Below are 15,373 nucleotides of genomic sequence, written 5' to 3'. Positions count from 1 at the left end.
CGCCATCAAAGGCGCCTACTACTCCTGTATTGCCGGCTATTTGTATGAACTGTGTTTGCTTCTGTCGGATTACGGGGGTGTTGTTGGGAAGTCGATGAAACGCGTGACAGTGAACTGCCATAATTGTTTCCATGACTATTCGGCTTATTGATGGTTGTGACGGCCAAAATCATCAGCATTGCTGGGTTTGTCCTGTGGCAAATAAACGAAGCGTCATCAATACCTTCAATTTAACTGAAAACGCATTACTGTGTAAAGTCAGTGGCAAGATTACGTCCGACCCCATCTTATTGACTGCGTGTCCTCAAATAATTCAGAAACATTCCTCTCCCGAAAAATGCATGTCTCTTAGACTGACGAGATTTAGTCTGACACTTCACTTAAATTAGGACTGAGATGCTTGCCTAACTTTTAAGCGCAGCTTTAAGCCAAGAATTTTTTTATTCTTAAGTCAATTCTTAGCAGTGTTCTTATGAGTAATTCTGAGAAGCTTGGACCACCTTTGGCACATGGCAACCCACTGAAAATGATTAAACAATTCTTCCAATAAAAGCTAACAAAAGCTGAATATTTTATCTAGTCTTTTATATTTGCCAATGTTAGGCAAACAACTGAGAAGATAAAAGAAGTTTTTCTACTGTCCTCTTACCATTTCATATTATACGCAGCTCTATTGAAGCAGCTCTTGCACTGTACGCAGCCAGAGAGGCCCAGGGCAAACAATCACTCTTCCCTTACAAATGAGCTTGGAGACTGACGTGCTGGATAGCTGTGCAAACAGCCTTTTTTTCCCTCAGAGGCACCTGTCTCCCACCCTGGGGACAGTAGGGAGCTCCGTGAACACCATTTATTGAGAGGGAAGCACCACTGTTGAAAAAATCCCCTCCAGACTGCTATTCTGCTGCCATATGGCACACCTCTGTCTGTGTACTCAGCCAAAACAAAGACACAGGCTACAACCAAGGGCTAAACATTTTTCCTAAGGTCTTTCCTTTGTTCTTGATTTCTAGTACTACCACAGCACAATATATGCACACAACACACAATGACAAAATATAAGGAGACAGCAACAACTTCTTTTATCAAATATTGCTGCTTAAAGGGTCATTTTGCAGCCATGAATGCAGCTGTGTTTTTATCTAAAGGGCATTCTTTTTTAAGGCATCCTCTCAGTGTTTTGTCACGCGGCCCTCTAGTCTACCTGACTGACTGACATTTTCTACTGACATTCACGCTCCGCAGAGGATGAACCCTACTGACATTAGTGAGCCCCTGACCTTTACTCTAGTGTCATCATCAGGTCAAAATTTCAATTTGTTTGTTGTTTGTCCAACACTTTGGTTTATGAGTCAAAGACCTGCAAAACTAATGGCGCTCCCATCAGCCTCAGCTGTGCTTTGTCTTGAATGATTCTTGGCAAATGTTAGCAAGCTAACACGCTAACTATATGGCAAATATTATACCTACTAAATATCAGCATGTTAGCGTTTTGATGGTGTTTTCATGCTTACATTAGCATTTAACTCAAAGCACTGCTGTGTAGTACAGTCTCACAGAGCTGCTAGCCTGGCTGCATACTCTTAGACTTCAACCATACACAGGATTTTGGACCTACTTTTCTACAGTTTCATAAATTTGACATATTGTTGGGGTACACTCTTACAATTAACACTTTGTAAATTATATGGATTTCAAGTACAATTATTCAATATCCAATTGTTCCAAAAATGGATCTAACAGACAATGATGTCATCAGACTGTACAGAGAGCTCTCAATTTGATATTTAACTAAAAACAGATAAAGTACAAGACAGGACACAATGGCAGCAACTCATCTCTAGTTTTACATAAAAGAGAGTAGGGGAGTGCATCTGATGGCTTAGAAGATTTCACATGACAATAATGACACAAACACTCCCAGAGAGACATTCACAGTGACAATCATAAGCACAACCGTTAAACCCTACACCCATGTCACTGCTTGGTCTGAAAACCCATTTTCCTCAAGACAGCAATGCCGTTGTTTAGCTCTTACACTGTTCCTAATATGATTTTCTTGTGCTAGATGAGGGAATAGCCTCTTGTTGGAGTTACAAACATCATAAGGCATAGAATGGAATTTTCTGAACAAAATGAAAAGATGTCTGTGATAGACGATGCTATGTACTCACTCTCAACTATAGTCAGTGAGGCGTGTGAGCAAATGGAGAGAGAGGCCACTGAGGAGAGGAAAGGAGAGGAGAGGAGATATCCAAATAACAGGTCTCTATCTTGGTTTGTTGTCTAACATAACCAGTCACACAACCTAATGAACCAGGAATAATGAGAATGTGTTTCCTTAACTGCTTTCTAACAGTGGTTGTGGCTAAAGGAGAAGGACACCTGGGAAATATGTTGTGACAGGCAGTGGTTGCCTTGGTCATTGAGGCCAGCCTGGCTGGCTTCCAGGTTGTCCAGCTAATCACTGAGCCTGAACAGATGACTTAGAAAGACATTCCACTGGAGTAATTCAGAGAAATAATGTGATAAAGGTGCAAATAACCTATGATTTCTCTTTGTGATGCTGTTATGTGCGGGCAAGACAATCTTTAATCTCCCAAGCCTCATTTCATTACACACACACACGCATATACATACTCATATACATATACACACACACACACATATGTGGGTATATATATATATATATATATACACACACACACCAATATATACGTATATATATAAATATATTACACTCTAATGGTGTACAATAAAATGATTGTCTTATTAGAAAACCAAAGATCTTAAAATAAATCTACTTGCAAATGAAATACATCCTTGTATGTTTTAAATAGTAGGAAAATGCCAAATAGAAGACATAATCTTCTAATGCAACTGAGGATGACAGAAGCAGAAATTTATGGTACACCAGTTGAACTATAAAAGAAACAGGTGCAGCCATGTCAACAAGGACCAAGTGAAAATTCAAGATCGTTAAAGACAGCAGAGCTTGTAAATGCCTGCCCTTCTTGTAAGTGTTAGAACTTGTAATGGGAGAACCTTTGCCCTCGTTTTTTACATTCAAAAACTAACTATCATTACAAACTGGACGGAACAATGTCTTGATGTCAAACACACTACTGTTACTGTTTTTAATCAAAACACATTTGCTGAGTTGACCCAGAACCTGCAGTGGACAGCTGGCTTTGTGTCTGTGGCTTGTTGTGTATTTCAGCTGGCCAGCCTCTTTGTCTCCTGTGTGTGTTCATCTATCTCCTCTCCAGAGACACTCATCTCTTCTGACTGCTGCGCTGACACACACACAAAGGAAAAGGATTGCATGCACGAATAGCTGTTAGTGTAATCTGCAGGCCCAGACGCACATGGAACACCGGGAGTCACCCAGGGCTTTGTTTGACCATAAAATGGAATAAACATTGACTGATGGGTGATATGGCATGCAAATAATATATGCACACAGACACACACAGCGCAATCATACAGTGCTAACACATACAAATAATGACTCTAATATAGCAACTCAGCCTGTCATCTACCTACCCAGCAGAAAACACAATTCCTTCTCTGGAGGAAAATTATCCAGAGTGGGTGGTAAATTAGACTTAGATGAATTAAACATTAAGAGGGTGATTTTTCAAGTCTAAATACCAAAAACAACCAGCCCGCCTCGTCTCAACGTCTTGTTGCACCAGTACACACGGCTTTCTTCAAGCTCCTCCGTGTCTGCCAGAATGTACTGTCACAACAGAGACACAAAAGACAGTAGAGGAGAGCAGGAGTGAGATCCGCAGAGAATGAACACTCTCAGTGCAGCTCAAGTAGCCCTCTTCACAGGTATGAAGATGACAGGCTCTCGTATTTCTCTTACAGCTAGACACTCATTTGTGAGATTGCAGATTGCTTTCCTTCGTGACCACTTTCACTGTGATGCTCATGATCAAACACCGTCCTCATGGTAAACAGCACCAACCTGTAAAACACATTCTGTCAGATGACGTTGCTTCGCAGGGGATGACTTACTTTCTAATGAATATTGAGTTGAACATATTAAAGAGGGATAACTTGCTGCCATTCCTTATTGTCAAGGGTATTATTGTTTTTTTAAGCATGCACTGGTATTAAAAAAGACCATTTGGCACCAAAGAGCTCAATGTGAGCCAGCAAAACATTCAAAATTCTGAGTTTTTACAATCAGTTAGATCCATTCAGTCACTGCGGGCAGCAGTCTAGCTCAGTTTTTGTGCTACAACAATGAAAACAGAAGGTATACAGAATATACATTTGGGATAAGGAGAGCACTGGTATTGGGTTGTATTATGTATCAATAGTTGGATCAATGCACGCCAAATTTAGACATTTCCATTTTCCACGTTCTGCAATCACATACTCTCAGTAGTTTTTAGGTGTGATGATACCCTCTGCTCACGAGATGAGACGATATCGGGTTCACAAGAACAAGCCGAGACAATGTTTTAACACTATTTTAAAGAAATCTTTAATGACTAATAAATATATCACTGGAAAAATAGTCCTTTATTTGACTGAAAGTCACAAAATGCAAAACAATGCAAGTGCATTTTAATATGTTGCTTACATACTGATAGTGTCTTCTCTGTCACTGTCGCCGTTTATTGTTTCCACCGGGTTCTCAAAATCCTGCCACACAAACAAGTTGCAAGGGCATCTTCTATGCTAATTTCACCCTCACACTGTCATGCTGATATCGTGAGACAGCTTATCACCTCGGCAAGAAATATCACTTTTTAATGTCACACACCTACATTTACATTCTTGTTCTTTGCTGAAGGAAAATAAACTTCCATTGTTCTCCGCCAGCTGCAGTGGAGAGTTTGTGTATTCTGAGACATGCAAAGCACTACTGCACCAAGCATAACCTCTCTCATCAATGAAGAGCTTTTGCTGACATCATGCTTTTTGTTTATCGTAACACTCCTGGCAAACTTCTGTTGTGCGCGTCAAATATCTCTAAGACGCCAGAGGCTGATGCATCTGGCAGCAATGATCATATTACATTAAATGTAGAACATAGAACTTAGGTGCACTATTTAGCCCACTGCTGAACTTCTCAACCCTGTCTACATGTTTTATTTATACATAATGAATCTGGTGGAGTTAACTGTGTTTTTTTAAACAGAACAATGTAAAAAGTGGATACTGAGGCTATACATATCTAGTGGTTACAAGCTGTTACCAAACAGTAATTCTGTCTGCTACACACAAAGCCTGAAGGACGTGACGGCTCTTTGTAGACTGAAGGACCTGACAGCTCTTCGTTAGAGGATCTTTTTACTTTTTACTGAATACATTATGTGTGACATTATCCAGCCAACACAAACTCATCCAGTCAAGTGAATACACCGTAAGTCATACCTCAATTCCTGAAGCTAAATCCCAGAGGGACTGGAGCAATGAATCGAGCTGCCTTATGAAAATCAACTGAACCACAAATCCAGTTTATATAAACACTGGGGCTGGTTATTGTTTAAAAATGTACGATACCAGTACTAATACCAGTATCCTTAAAGTGAAACCCATACCAATAAAGAACTTTATTCGAAACCTTTGATTGTTTGTATTCCACTTCATTCGATACCCATCATGTGAATGGAAGCATTCAGGTGCGTAAAATGCCACCACTCCTATTTATTAAATAACAATGAAGTATTATTGAGATCCTCGGGCAGAGGTCTGCTGTCTGTTCCAGAGTCTCGACTGAAAACTAAAGGGGACAGAGCGTTTGCTGTCAGGGCCCCGAGGCTCTGGAACAGCCTGCCCGAGGAAATCAGGTCGGCTGAGTCAGTGAACTCTTTTAAGTCCCTTCTTAAAACACACTTTTATAGGAGAACCTTTCCCGATCTTATTTGACTTTATTTGATCCCTTTTTATTTTATTCTATTTTACTTATTTTATATTTATCTTAAACGTGTATTTTAGTCTTTTCAATGTTTTCTTGCTTTTATCTTGTATTGTTTCTGTATTATTGTTTTTGGGTATTATTGTCATTACACTTGTTAAAGCACTTTGTAACTTGTTTTTGAAAAGTGCTCTACAAATAAAGATTATTATTATTATTATTATTATTTGGGCAATGTAATTTTAAACATCCCAGCCACCATTCTCAAACTAGCCATCTGCCTTAGCAGTTCTTTTTAAGAAATATTAGCATGTCAGCCTACTCAGGGCCAGTGCATACTTTCAAACATTTTTGTGGCATCTCAGCATGCTGAACTGCCAACTCCGTAAAATACATTACACTCGACATCACCACAGACGGTACTACTGAGTTATTTTGGTCGATACCTTAAAGGTATTGAGTACTGATACCCAGCAATAATGAACACTGAAAGCAAGAGGCTACAGTCAACCTTGGCCTGATCACGGAAACAGCAACACAATCCCAACTCTGTGACGAGTTGTGATGTTTCGTGCCTCAAAGCCCCAGAGCATATCATCTGTTTCAGCAATGACTACACTGAAAACATGAACTGAACCCACAGAGCACACTGAGTAGGCAAATGTGCTGAGGAGACAAATAAGACACGAGACACTGAGGCATGGATGGATGAAAAGGGGAGATAGGAGGAGGGGAGGAAAAGCAATCATTAGCTCAAAAAACCCTGCAGTGAGGCTGCATGCAGCAGCACCACAAGCCTGATAATAAAGACAGAGAGAAAGAGGTGACCCGTGGAGCAGAAGAGGGCAGGATGATAGAGAAAAATAGCAGGAGGACTAAGTGGAGAAAGGAGAAATATGTCTCACTCTTTCTCTTGAAAAATGCTCTGATGGAGCACATGAGGACATCAAACTTATGTGAAGCAAAGAAGACTGAACTCAGAGTTGAACATTAAATTCATCTCTCTACCACACTCTATCAGTACTTCCCCGCTCTGCTGGCTGGTTGGCCAACAGAACAGTGTCATGGCTGTCAGACCACATCTGATTTCAGCTCAGCACCTGGCCTAAGTGCTGATGACACACCCATTATTATTAATTTCCAACACAAAGCAACTTTTGTATTGGAGCTTAACAGGATTGTTGGACTGACAAAGACAAAGTATACACATGCTCTGTTAAACATTTGATGAACAAATATCTTAAACAATATCCCACATAGTTTATAATAGAATAAGAATCCAAATGCACACAGATATACTGCAGATCACTACATTTTCAGCCCGCTAAGTCAGCAAAAAGTGCAGTTCTGCTGTTTTTTTAACTGTGGGTGTCGTAGCAAGAGCATATAACTCATTAATCTGCAGGGGCACGGGGCCTTAAAGTACAGAGCGAGACAAAGGCTGGATTCTCTTATACAGCAGAGAGGCCTAAAGACAAACAGGACCAGAGCGGCATAGGGAGGAGAGGACAAAAAGTAAAGTCTGACAATGGATAGCAGCACAAGGACACTGAAGGAATGAAGGCAGAATTGCAGCTGCATGATTAGAGCAATCACATCATAACACCAAAAAACCTTCCCAAACAACGTATTCCATGTAAAATCCAAACAATGGACTAAAAATGAAGCAATAAAGACAACATAATTTTCTTCCCCTTTCTTCTAAATTTGTATTGGTTTACACACTGTAGTGCAGCGCCTATCATGACCAGCACTTAACCACTCGTCTGGGTGCAGGAGCAGTCCTTGTTTTTCACACACTTCAATGAGTGGATGTCCAGGCAGTATCTACTGTTTGGTGAGGTTCCCATTTAATGAAGATTTTGGTTTGCAGCAAAAAATGACAAACAAAACCTGTGGTGGTTGGATGGCTGGCTTGGCTTTCTGGTCTGGTGTGTGAGCAGTAAAAACTGTAATACCTCCCCGTCACGATGCATGACTAGACTGTCCATATAGATTTCACCTACCACACTAATCTACACTGCGTGGTGAACTTTATACAGGCTACAAATTATAAACAGACATATACACAGCCCCACATAATGGCTCATAAACAAGGCAGACAACATATTACTGTTATATCCATTATCAGTTACATCACAACTGATATAAAATCACACTTATATGCCCTCCATTAGCTGCTGTCTGCAATGCTGCAATCGTGTACACTATGGTCTCAAAACACAAACATTAGGGCAGTTACACAACAAAAAATGTTTCTCATTATAAAGGCGGTTAGGTTGTCCTACAGTAAATGCTGAGCTTTATATAACATTGCAATTAAAATTCTGTTTGATACCAAACTGTGCTTACAAACTTTTGAGGTCAACGTTTGAAGACAGCTCTAATCAGATTACCTCTCTGGCTTGAGGTGGTGCACCACTCCTGTGTATCATAACTGGAGGTAACAATCACCCTTCGTTATCTGTAATTGATCAAAGCTCAGCTCAACACTGTTTTCACTCTTTTAAATGAGTTAAGCTATCTGAGGCTCTCCTTTTTGCAATCCCCACCAAGAGTTGCACCGCACTGTGTTAACTCATTTATAAGGCCACTGAAGCATATAAACATCTCCAACTAGCTGTGCAGTCTGTTTGCATTGCTATGGCTGTAGGCTATCGCCTTTTAAAGTAAACCCCGGCCTGATAGGGGAACAGCATCGAGCTCTTGTCGCTTCTCTCATTAGCAGAGTGGTCACTAAAGTAATATTGCTCTGGTAGGAGGTTTAATATTCATGCCTCAAGGTGGACCATAACCTCAGGCCCCTCTTCTCTGTTTCTCTTTGTTACACAGTACACCCCAAGCAGCACAATGGAAGGCTCAGCAGACTGCTACCGACACACTGACAGACTGCCTGCCTGTTCCCTATCCAGCCCACACACACACACACACACACACACACACACACACACACACACACACACACACACACACACACACACACACACACACACACACTCACGGATGTAAGAGGGCCATTTGGTGAGACAAACCCAAACAAGCTCTGCACCCACATTTAGCAGCCTCAGCATCCTGATACAACTAATTTGAGGGAGCAGACGAAACCTTCTGAGAGACGAAAGTGTTAATCTGTGTGAGCTCGTGTTTCAACGAGTGCGGAACTAAAGAGTCATTTGCCATGTCTTCTCCAGCTAAGCTCTGTTATAAATCCCAGTAAGTCAATGCAGGTTAGGCAAAGTTTAATTTCCCCGTAATATCCCGCTGGACTGTCAGAGCTGTGTGTGAGACAGCAATGAAACACTAGGGTGAAGATGAAAGTCCACATCCAAAGGCAGCAACAGAGCAGCAGCCCTTTGCATCCTTGACCAGATGCACCAGCCCTGTCACTAACAACAAGACATGACTGATAACCTACATCTGGCAAGTGGCTGCTCCCACATATCAAATCTCCATGAAAGAGATTGGAGAGGGCTGCAAGCCGGGGTTGTCCTGCCCTCCTCTGCTGTGTAGATTACACTACACTGAGCTAATCCTTAATTGTAACCAGCCATGTGCCACAGGTTCAGCCAATCGTGATGCTGGTGTGCAGTGATGCTGGTAAACACAAGTGATGTTCTCCTGAGGTTACCGCTCATGAAACATTCAGACCTAGCACACATTTTAATCATTCATATGAAGCATAGCAACAGTGTGTCAGCCACCATGAGCTCCGAACACACACACACACCTGCACACACATAAGTATGCACTCTTTAAACCCTGGCTGACGTACTGTATGCCTAGTGGACCTGACACTTCTGAAGGTCCTAACAGTGTTAAGTCAGCAAAGACCTGCAGTCACCAGGGATCACTGAAGTGTCACACTGGACGCTGCAGCTGAAACTGTAATAACTATATATTAAAAAACCTTTGCTCTGAGCTAGCTACAGTCACCGACTTTAAAATTTCTTGTCAAAATAAAATTTCAAAACATGAATACACTCAAATACATTGATGCATTCTGTAATGACAAAGCAAAAGCAAGTCACTGAAAACAAAAACAATGAAAATCAATTGCAGTAAGAGCTGAGCATCAAACCTTAATAATTTTTTGGTATTGAAAACTGTCCAAAAGTACCAAAAACTGCCATTGAAAGTCTGGTCAGATTAGTAATTTTATTTACTTATTCTTTGATCACATAGTCCCTGATTTAAATCATTATTTCACAAATTCTAGACAATTTTATTTAAGTTATTGACAACATTTGCGGTTTTTTTTTCTTGAATGATAAGAAGGGCTTTTGCTTATATCTTATACTTTTCAACTTTTTGTTATAGGCCTTTTTTACAACAGACATTTTAACCTGTAACAGCAGGAAAAGCACAGGTGTTACTAATAACACTAATTACTCTGCTAGTGTGTCCCAGTAAGCCAGCATGCACAACACCAGCAGCCCTAAAAGTGAATCAGCTAAAATGGAATTCAGCAGTCATTAATTTATTTACACCTGTGCTTTTCCTACTTTGACAAAATGTATCAAAATGTCCTCTGCGGAAAAAAGCCTTTTAGTACCAAAACAAAAAAAAACACATCTAGCCCTTCATGTGAGCTTTAACAACAAGCGCATTTTTCTATGATAATAATAATGACATCACAGGAACTACGAGACTGAATGTGTGTCAAGGGCACAGTGGGACAATCCCAAGAGGGTCCTGGTTGGTGTGGGCATGGCATCAGTCACCTCACCGCTAGTGCCCTCCGATGGCATTCATGGAATAAATTACCTTCCCGTGAGCGCTAACGGCCAAGTCTTTGTCAGGGCTTTTGGAAGGGCAATCCTGACCAGTGAGTGATCTCACATTTTGTTCGAGTAACTGTGGAGTCGCCGTAGCAACAGCTGAGACCCTGGCACCCCTCAATACACACACACACACACACACACACACACACACACACACACACACCAAGATGTCAGCAGACCTCAGGAGAACTTAAACAGCATTGCTTTTGGTCACAGCAGCAGTACTACAGTTTTAATTTTGGGTTGACACAAGTTACGCTGCCCTCAAAGCTGGCGGTTGTGGTTTCCTCAAACAAAACTGTTATTATAAAACCAAGGGAAATCACAGGTTTCACAGGGTGCAAGCTGTAATTAACTCTGTATCTGGATTAGAGTGGGCCAGATCACTGTGCTGAAAGCCATTCAATAAATCCGTAATTAATTAATAACCACAAAACAGTGGAGGTTTTCTGCATGCGAAACTGATTTACATCAGTGGAGGAGAAAAAAAGTCCAGTGTATGTCTTACATCATCACACTTTTTAAATGCAGGCATTTGAAGAAATAATAATTGGCAAAAAATGCAAATCTTTTGAAACAACAGGGCTTGGGTGGAAGGGAGCTTAAACATACCCAACTCTTTCTATAAAAAAGGCTCCTCAAAAAGCTGAACAATCCTTTCAGAGACAAACAATAGTTTCCCCATGTCTGTAGAGACTGTCTTTCTTACTCTCTTTGTGCCTCCTCTCCCCACACAAAATTCACAATACCTTTTTTAAATTGCTTTACTGTGACAACAGACATACAGACACTTTAATAATGGAGATCTGGGAAAAATGTTGGCAACTGTGCAAGAGTGGCATATTTGAAACTTCATTATATGTCGAGCTGGTAGACAGAACCTGCATTTAGATGTCTTAAGACTTGTCAATAATGCATCTGACAAATGAGAGTGTATGCTGCATTTATAGAGGGTGAATCCACTTGGTCTTATATAGTATATTCTTTACATGTGATTTATCTGTTACTCAGACATGTAAATGTAAATTAGACAAAAGTGAGGGGTACTGCTGACTCTCTCTCTGCTGCAAGACTGCATTAAAATCAGAGAGCAGAAGAGGCCTGACGACAACAGAGGATTCCAGGCACTTCCATCAACCTGCAACTAGATGAGAGCTAAATCTACAGGGCTGTGTAATGATGAGTGCTCACTTTTTTTTCCTCCCCCAAACATAATGGAAAGATCCATAATTCATTAATGCAAAACTTAAGTTCATGCATTACAGCTGCCACATTTTCTGCCATTCCACTGAAAGCCCTCAAAGCTCAGCTGTACTGCATGAATATTTTGTCTCTCTCATTTCTGTTGAGGATGTTTCTGCAGAAGGTGGCTTTATTAACGCAGACACCATGGAAATGTCCCTGTCATTTAAGATGTTGACGCCTGATGTAAGTCAGGGGCAAATCTGAATTTGGAGCCAATAAACCCTTTAGGGAAAGGATGAGAGTATAATGGAAACTAGTGGGATTAAAATCTCAGCACACTGTAAACAGGATAGGAAGGTGATAAAGACAAAGAGGGGGAGACAGAAAGCCAGAAACACATAAAGAAGTAGAGAGAGGAGAGACTAGAGACTGAGAATATATGACCTAGTTATGCCTCTTACTTTGCATTCCCTAGTCTAGGTGTCCTGGTATCCTGGGTGAGTTTGGTTTGTGGCAGGCCAGAAGCCTGAGCGGAAGGAAGGGCAAAGTTTGAACTAAATAAAAAACATGCTCCAGCTGTGTGGCTAGTCAGGTGGACTATGCCTGCTCCCTCAGGGCCAAGTTAGACAGAAAGATAGTCAGGATGCCAGACAGTCACAGCAGAGCCGGAGCATTCTCCTCTTTCACTCCACTCCCTTCCCTCCAGCCTGCTGACGTCAGCCACCCAGGCCACACGACTCTGCTGCAAACAGCACACCTGCTGGCTTCACAGTCCATCTGGCCCAACTCCATTTCTGGCTCAGCTCTCCAAGCAGAAATGCAGGTTTGTTTACAACCTGGGCACACAGTCACGAACCTAAAGTAATTGCAGTATCTATTTCACGCTAGCTCGTGGGAGAAAGAGGAGCGATTGCAATACAGCCTGCGGGTGATAACAGATATCAAAGTGACAAGAATCGCACTCGTTTTATTAATGTTTCATTGTTTCACGTTGCAGGTTAAACGTTTCCTTGGTAGGCTATGTAATGGAGCAGCTTCAATTTGTCGAATTGTTACTGACTAGTCAAAGAATTCTTAAGGATTTCCTTACAGCCCTTTCCTACAACTGTACAGCATCCACAAAGGGAACAATGCTGTAATTGATGTGACAGGCCCTCTCACATTCTTTTTAAGAAATCAGCATGAACATGAAACTGCGCAACCATCAAAGCAATGCTTGTAGTGGTGAGACAAAAGGTGGAGAAAGATAATTTAATATGACTTTTAATATACTGACAAGCAATATGTCTCACTGTGGTAAATGACCATTTTCATGGAAGAAAATGCCACACATTATGCACATATGGTTGCTGTGTTCACTGAATGACTACGTTCAACCCTGCATCAACATCACACAGCACATTTCAGCTATGTTTCTACCTGTGTAGATCTACGAGAGCCACATTGTTAAACTTAGTAGGCATGTTCTACAGAGCAGCAATGGGTTAGCCCGTGACAAGTGCATTATTGATGTCAGAGGTTCAAGTGAAACTGCATGAGCAACAACACTAAAAGATGAACCAGCAGGCAATAATTTGGCAAGCAGTACTGCCTCAAGCTTAGAGACAAACTGACACAAAATAATCCTGCCAACATGCCCTTTAAGTGTAAAAGAGTGTCAAATGCTTTTGACATGCCATCAGCCTGAGCTTGGGGAAAATAGGGAAATGCCATGTCTGTCCTACAGAGCTCCCTGTCATCTCAAAACCTGCCACCAATTCACTCATTTATTCTGGCATCCGTGGGTCCTGTGAGGGAAATACATTCCCATGAATCAGCCTTATGTTATTTGAAATTACAAAAAAATAAGTCCACATGATTCTCTTCAGGATCTGTAATTCCTCCTGGTAGACACCAGCAGCGGGACGTGCAGGCAGGCACTTGCAGTCCCTCTGCTCAAACAGTCGCTTTTCTGTCTGCCAGGTCAGACACAATTGCCGCGATATTCAGTGCTAGAGTGAATAAAACTGTGGTCGACAGGTGACTAACCTGAATGGTGCACGTATATTCCGTATCATCCAGCAGTCTGACGGTGCAGCTGTATTCCCGCTCAAGATTCCTGATGCTGCCACTCATAAATCGGCTCAACATCTTCTCGGAGAATCGCTGCTCTGCGTCTAGGACCAGAACAATAAACTCAACACCAGCGTGCAAGTGAATGTCACAATGACCACAATTCCCGGTCCCCTAAACCACCAGGAGCCACGGATTCAGCCGCCGAGGCGTGCACCATTGTCGTCCCGTTAAGTTTTCGTGCGGTGGGCCCGTGCTAAGAGCAGAATCCAAGGATGCCCGCTTCCAGATCCAGAGGCAGCTCTCGGCCCCGTTGTGTGTCTGTGGGAGAGCCGAGGATTATCTCTCACAATCCACCGCTGCCACTTGAGCGAGCGGGCGGGTCCCAATGAAAACTGACGTCAAAGTGAACCAACGGGAGTGTATGGCATTTTCTCTGCGCTTTAATACCCAACATTGTTTTTCTCACGCCGCAATTTGTCCTGACACATGAAAAATTGCGGCTATCCATGCCCGGAAAATTCTAAAAATGGCTGTTTGTGAAATATCAGCCATATAGGATACTTATTATTAAGTAGGCTATAGGGTTAATATTACAAAATTAGCCTACTGGGTGATGACAGCCGTGTCCTAACTAATTGTTTTAACCAAAAGCTGTGGTGACAAAAAGCATAGATCCAGAAAACTCAGGCCATTGGCTTCTTTTGGCTGAGATGTCTTAAATAATAATTAGGAGCGTGATTAAGAATAAATAGTTGGCTAAATCAAATATCACCTATCACTATGACAAGCTCCAGATGCAATATAGCTTACCTGAATAGAATATTACACATACATACCATTCAATGTATCTTGTAGGGTTGACTAACCTGCTCTCATGGCAATTCTTTGCAAAGGAACCAAAACCACCTCAGTCTTCCGTCCAATGGCCTCTGGTGTCACAGCACCCTAAATGAGTTTGTAAAATTGTAAGGAGTTTTGTCCAACTTGAGGTAGACCTATACTCCAGCCTGAAAAGGGGGACAAGGCATGTTTTATACGGACTATAATAAAACTCTTCCTGTCATAGTGAATATTATGTATTCGACTGCCACCTGCAGGCCAGTCCTCGTTAGTGCGCTTTAACCCCTCTGATGGTTATAACTATATTTCACTGTTCACTTCAGTCTCTAACGTTCAAACAATTCCCTACGTAATAAAACTCATCTAAATGTAATCTTTTTCCAAGTATTTACAAAGGGAGACCGCTATTTATGTTTCGGGAGTCCGACAATGCAACCCAAGGTTTCTAATACAGAATACCACATTTCACAATATATAAGTGTTCTTGTGTGTCGGCGTTGGCAAGATTGGATTGTGACATTAAATAACTAAAATCCAAAATGCATGCTCCTGTACGGTTCCTTGCCGTGACCCGGATTCGAACCGGGGTTGCTGCGGCCACAACGCAGAGTACTAACCACTATACGATCACGGC

At 41.6% G+C, this 15,373-nt stretch overlaps 1 protein-coding gene and 1 non-coding gene across 4 annotated transcripts in view; both read right to left on the bottom strand.

The window, feature by feature from the left end:
• The window catches only part of LOC119894176 (FERM domain-containing protein 5), a 63,108-nt gene extending 48,881 nt beyond the window's left edge, over nucleotides 1–14,227 (bottom strand). For all 3 annotated transcript variants that reach the window (XM_038706752.1, XM_038706755.1, XM_038706753.1), the window contains exon 1: nucleotides 13,873–14,227. In XM_038706752.1, coding sequence (XP_038562680.1) covers nucleotides 13,873–13,974 — 102 coding nt within the window. In that variant the 5' untranslated portion in view covers nucleotides 13,975–14,227. The remainder of the gene's footprint in view (nucleotides 1–13,872) is intronic.
• A 1,074-nt stretch (nucleotides 14,228–15,301) lies between these two features.
• Nucleotides 15,302–15,373, bottom strand: trnah-gug. The gene has a single exon. It is a non-coding gene; the product is annotated as a tRNA-His (tRNA).

Source organism: Micropterus salmoides, unplaced genomic scaffold, assembly GCF_014851395.1.
Source record: "Micropterus salmoides isolate LMB-PRFRI ecotype aquatic unplaced genomic scaffold, ASM1485139v1 Ms_hic_scaffold_8, whole genome shotgun sequence".
Taxonomy (NCBI): Eukaryota; Metazoa; Chordata; class Actinopteri; order Centrarchiformes; family Centrarchidae; genus Micropterus; species Micropterus salmoides.
Note: the sequence above shows the minus strand (reverse complement) of the source record. Positions and strands in the feature narration are given on the sequence as shown.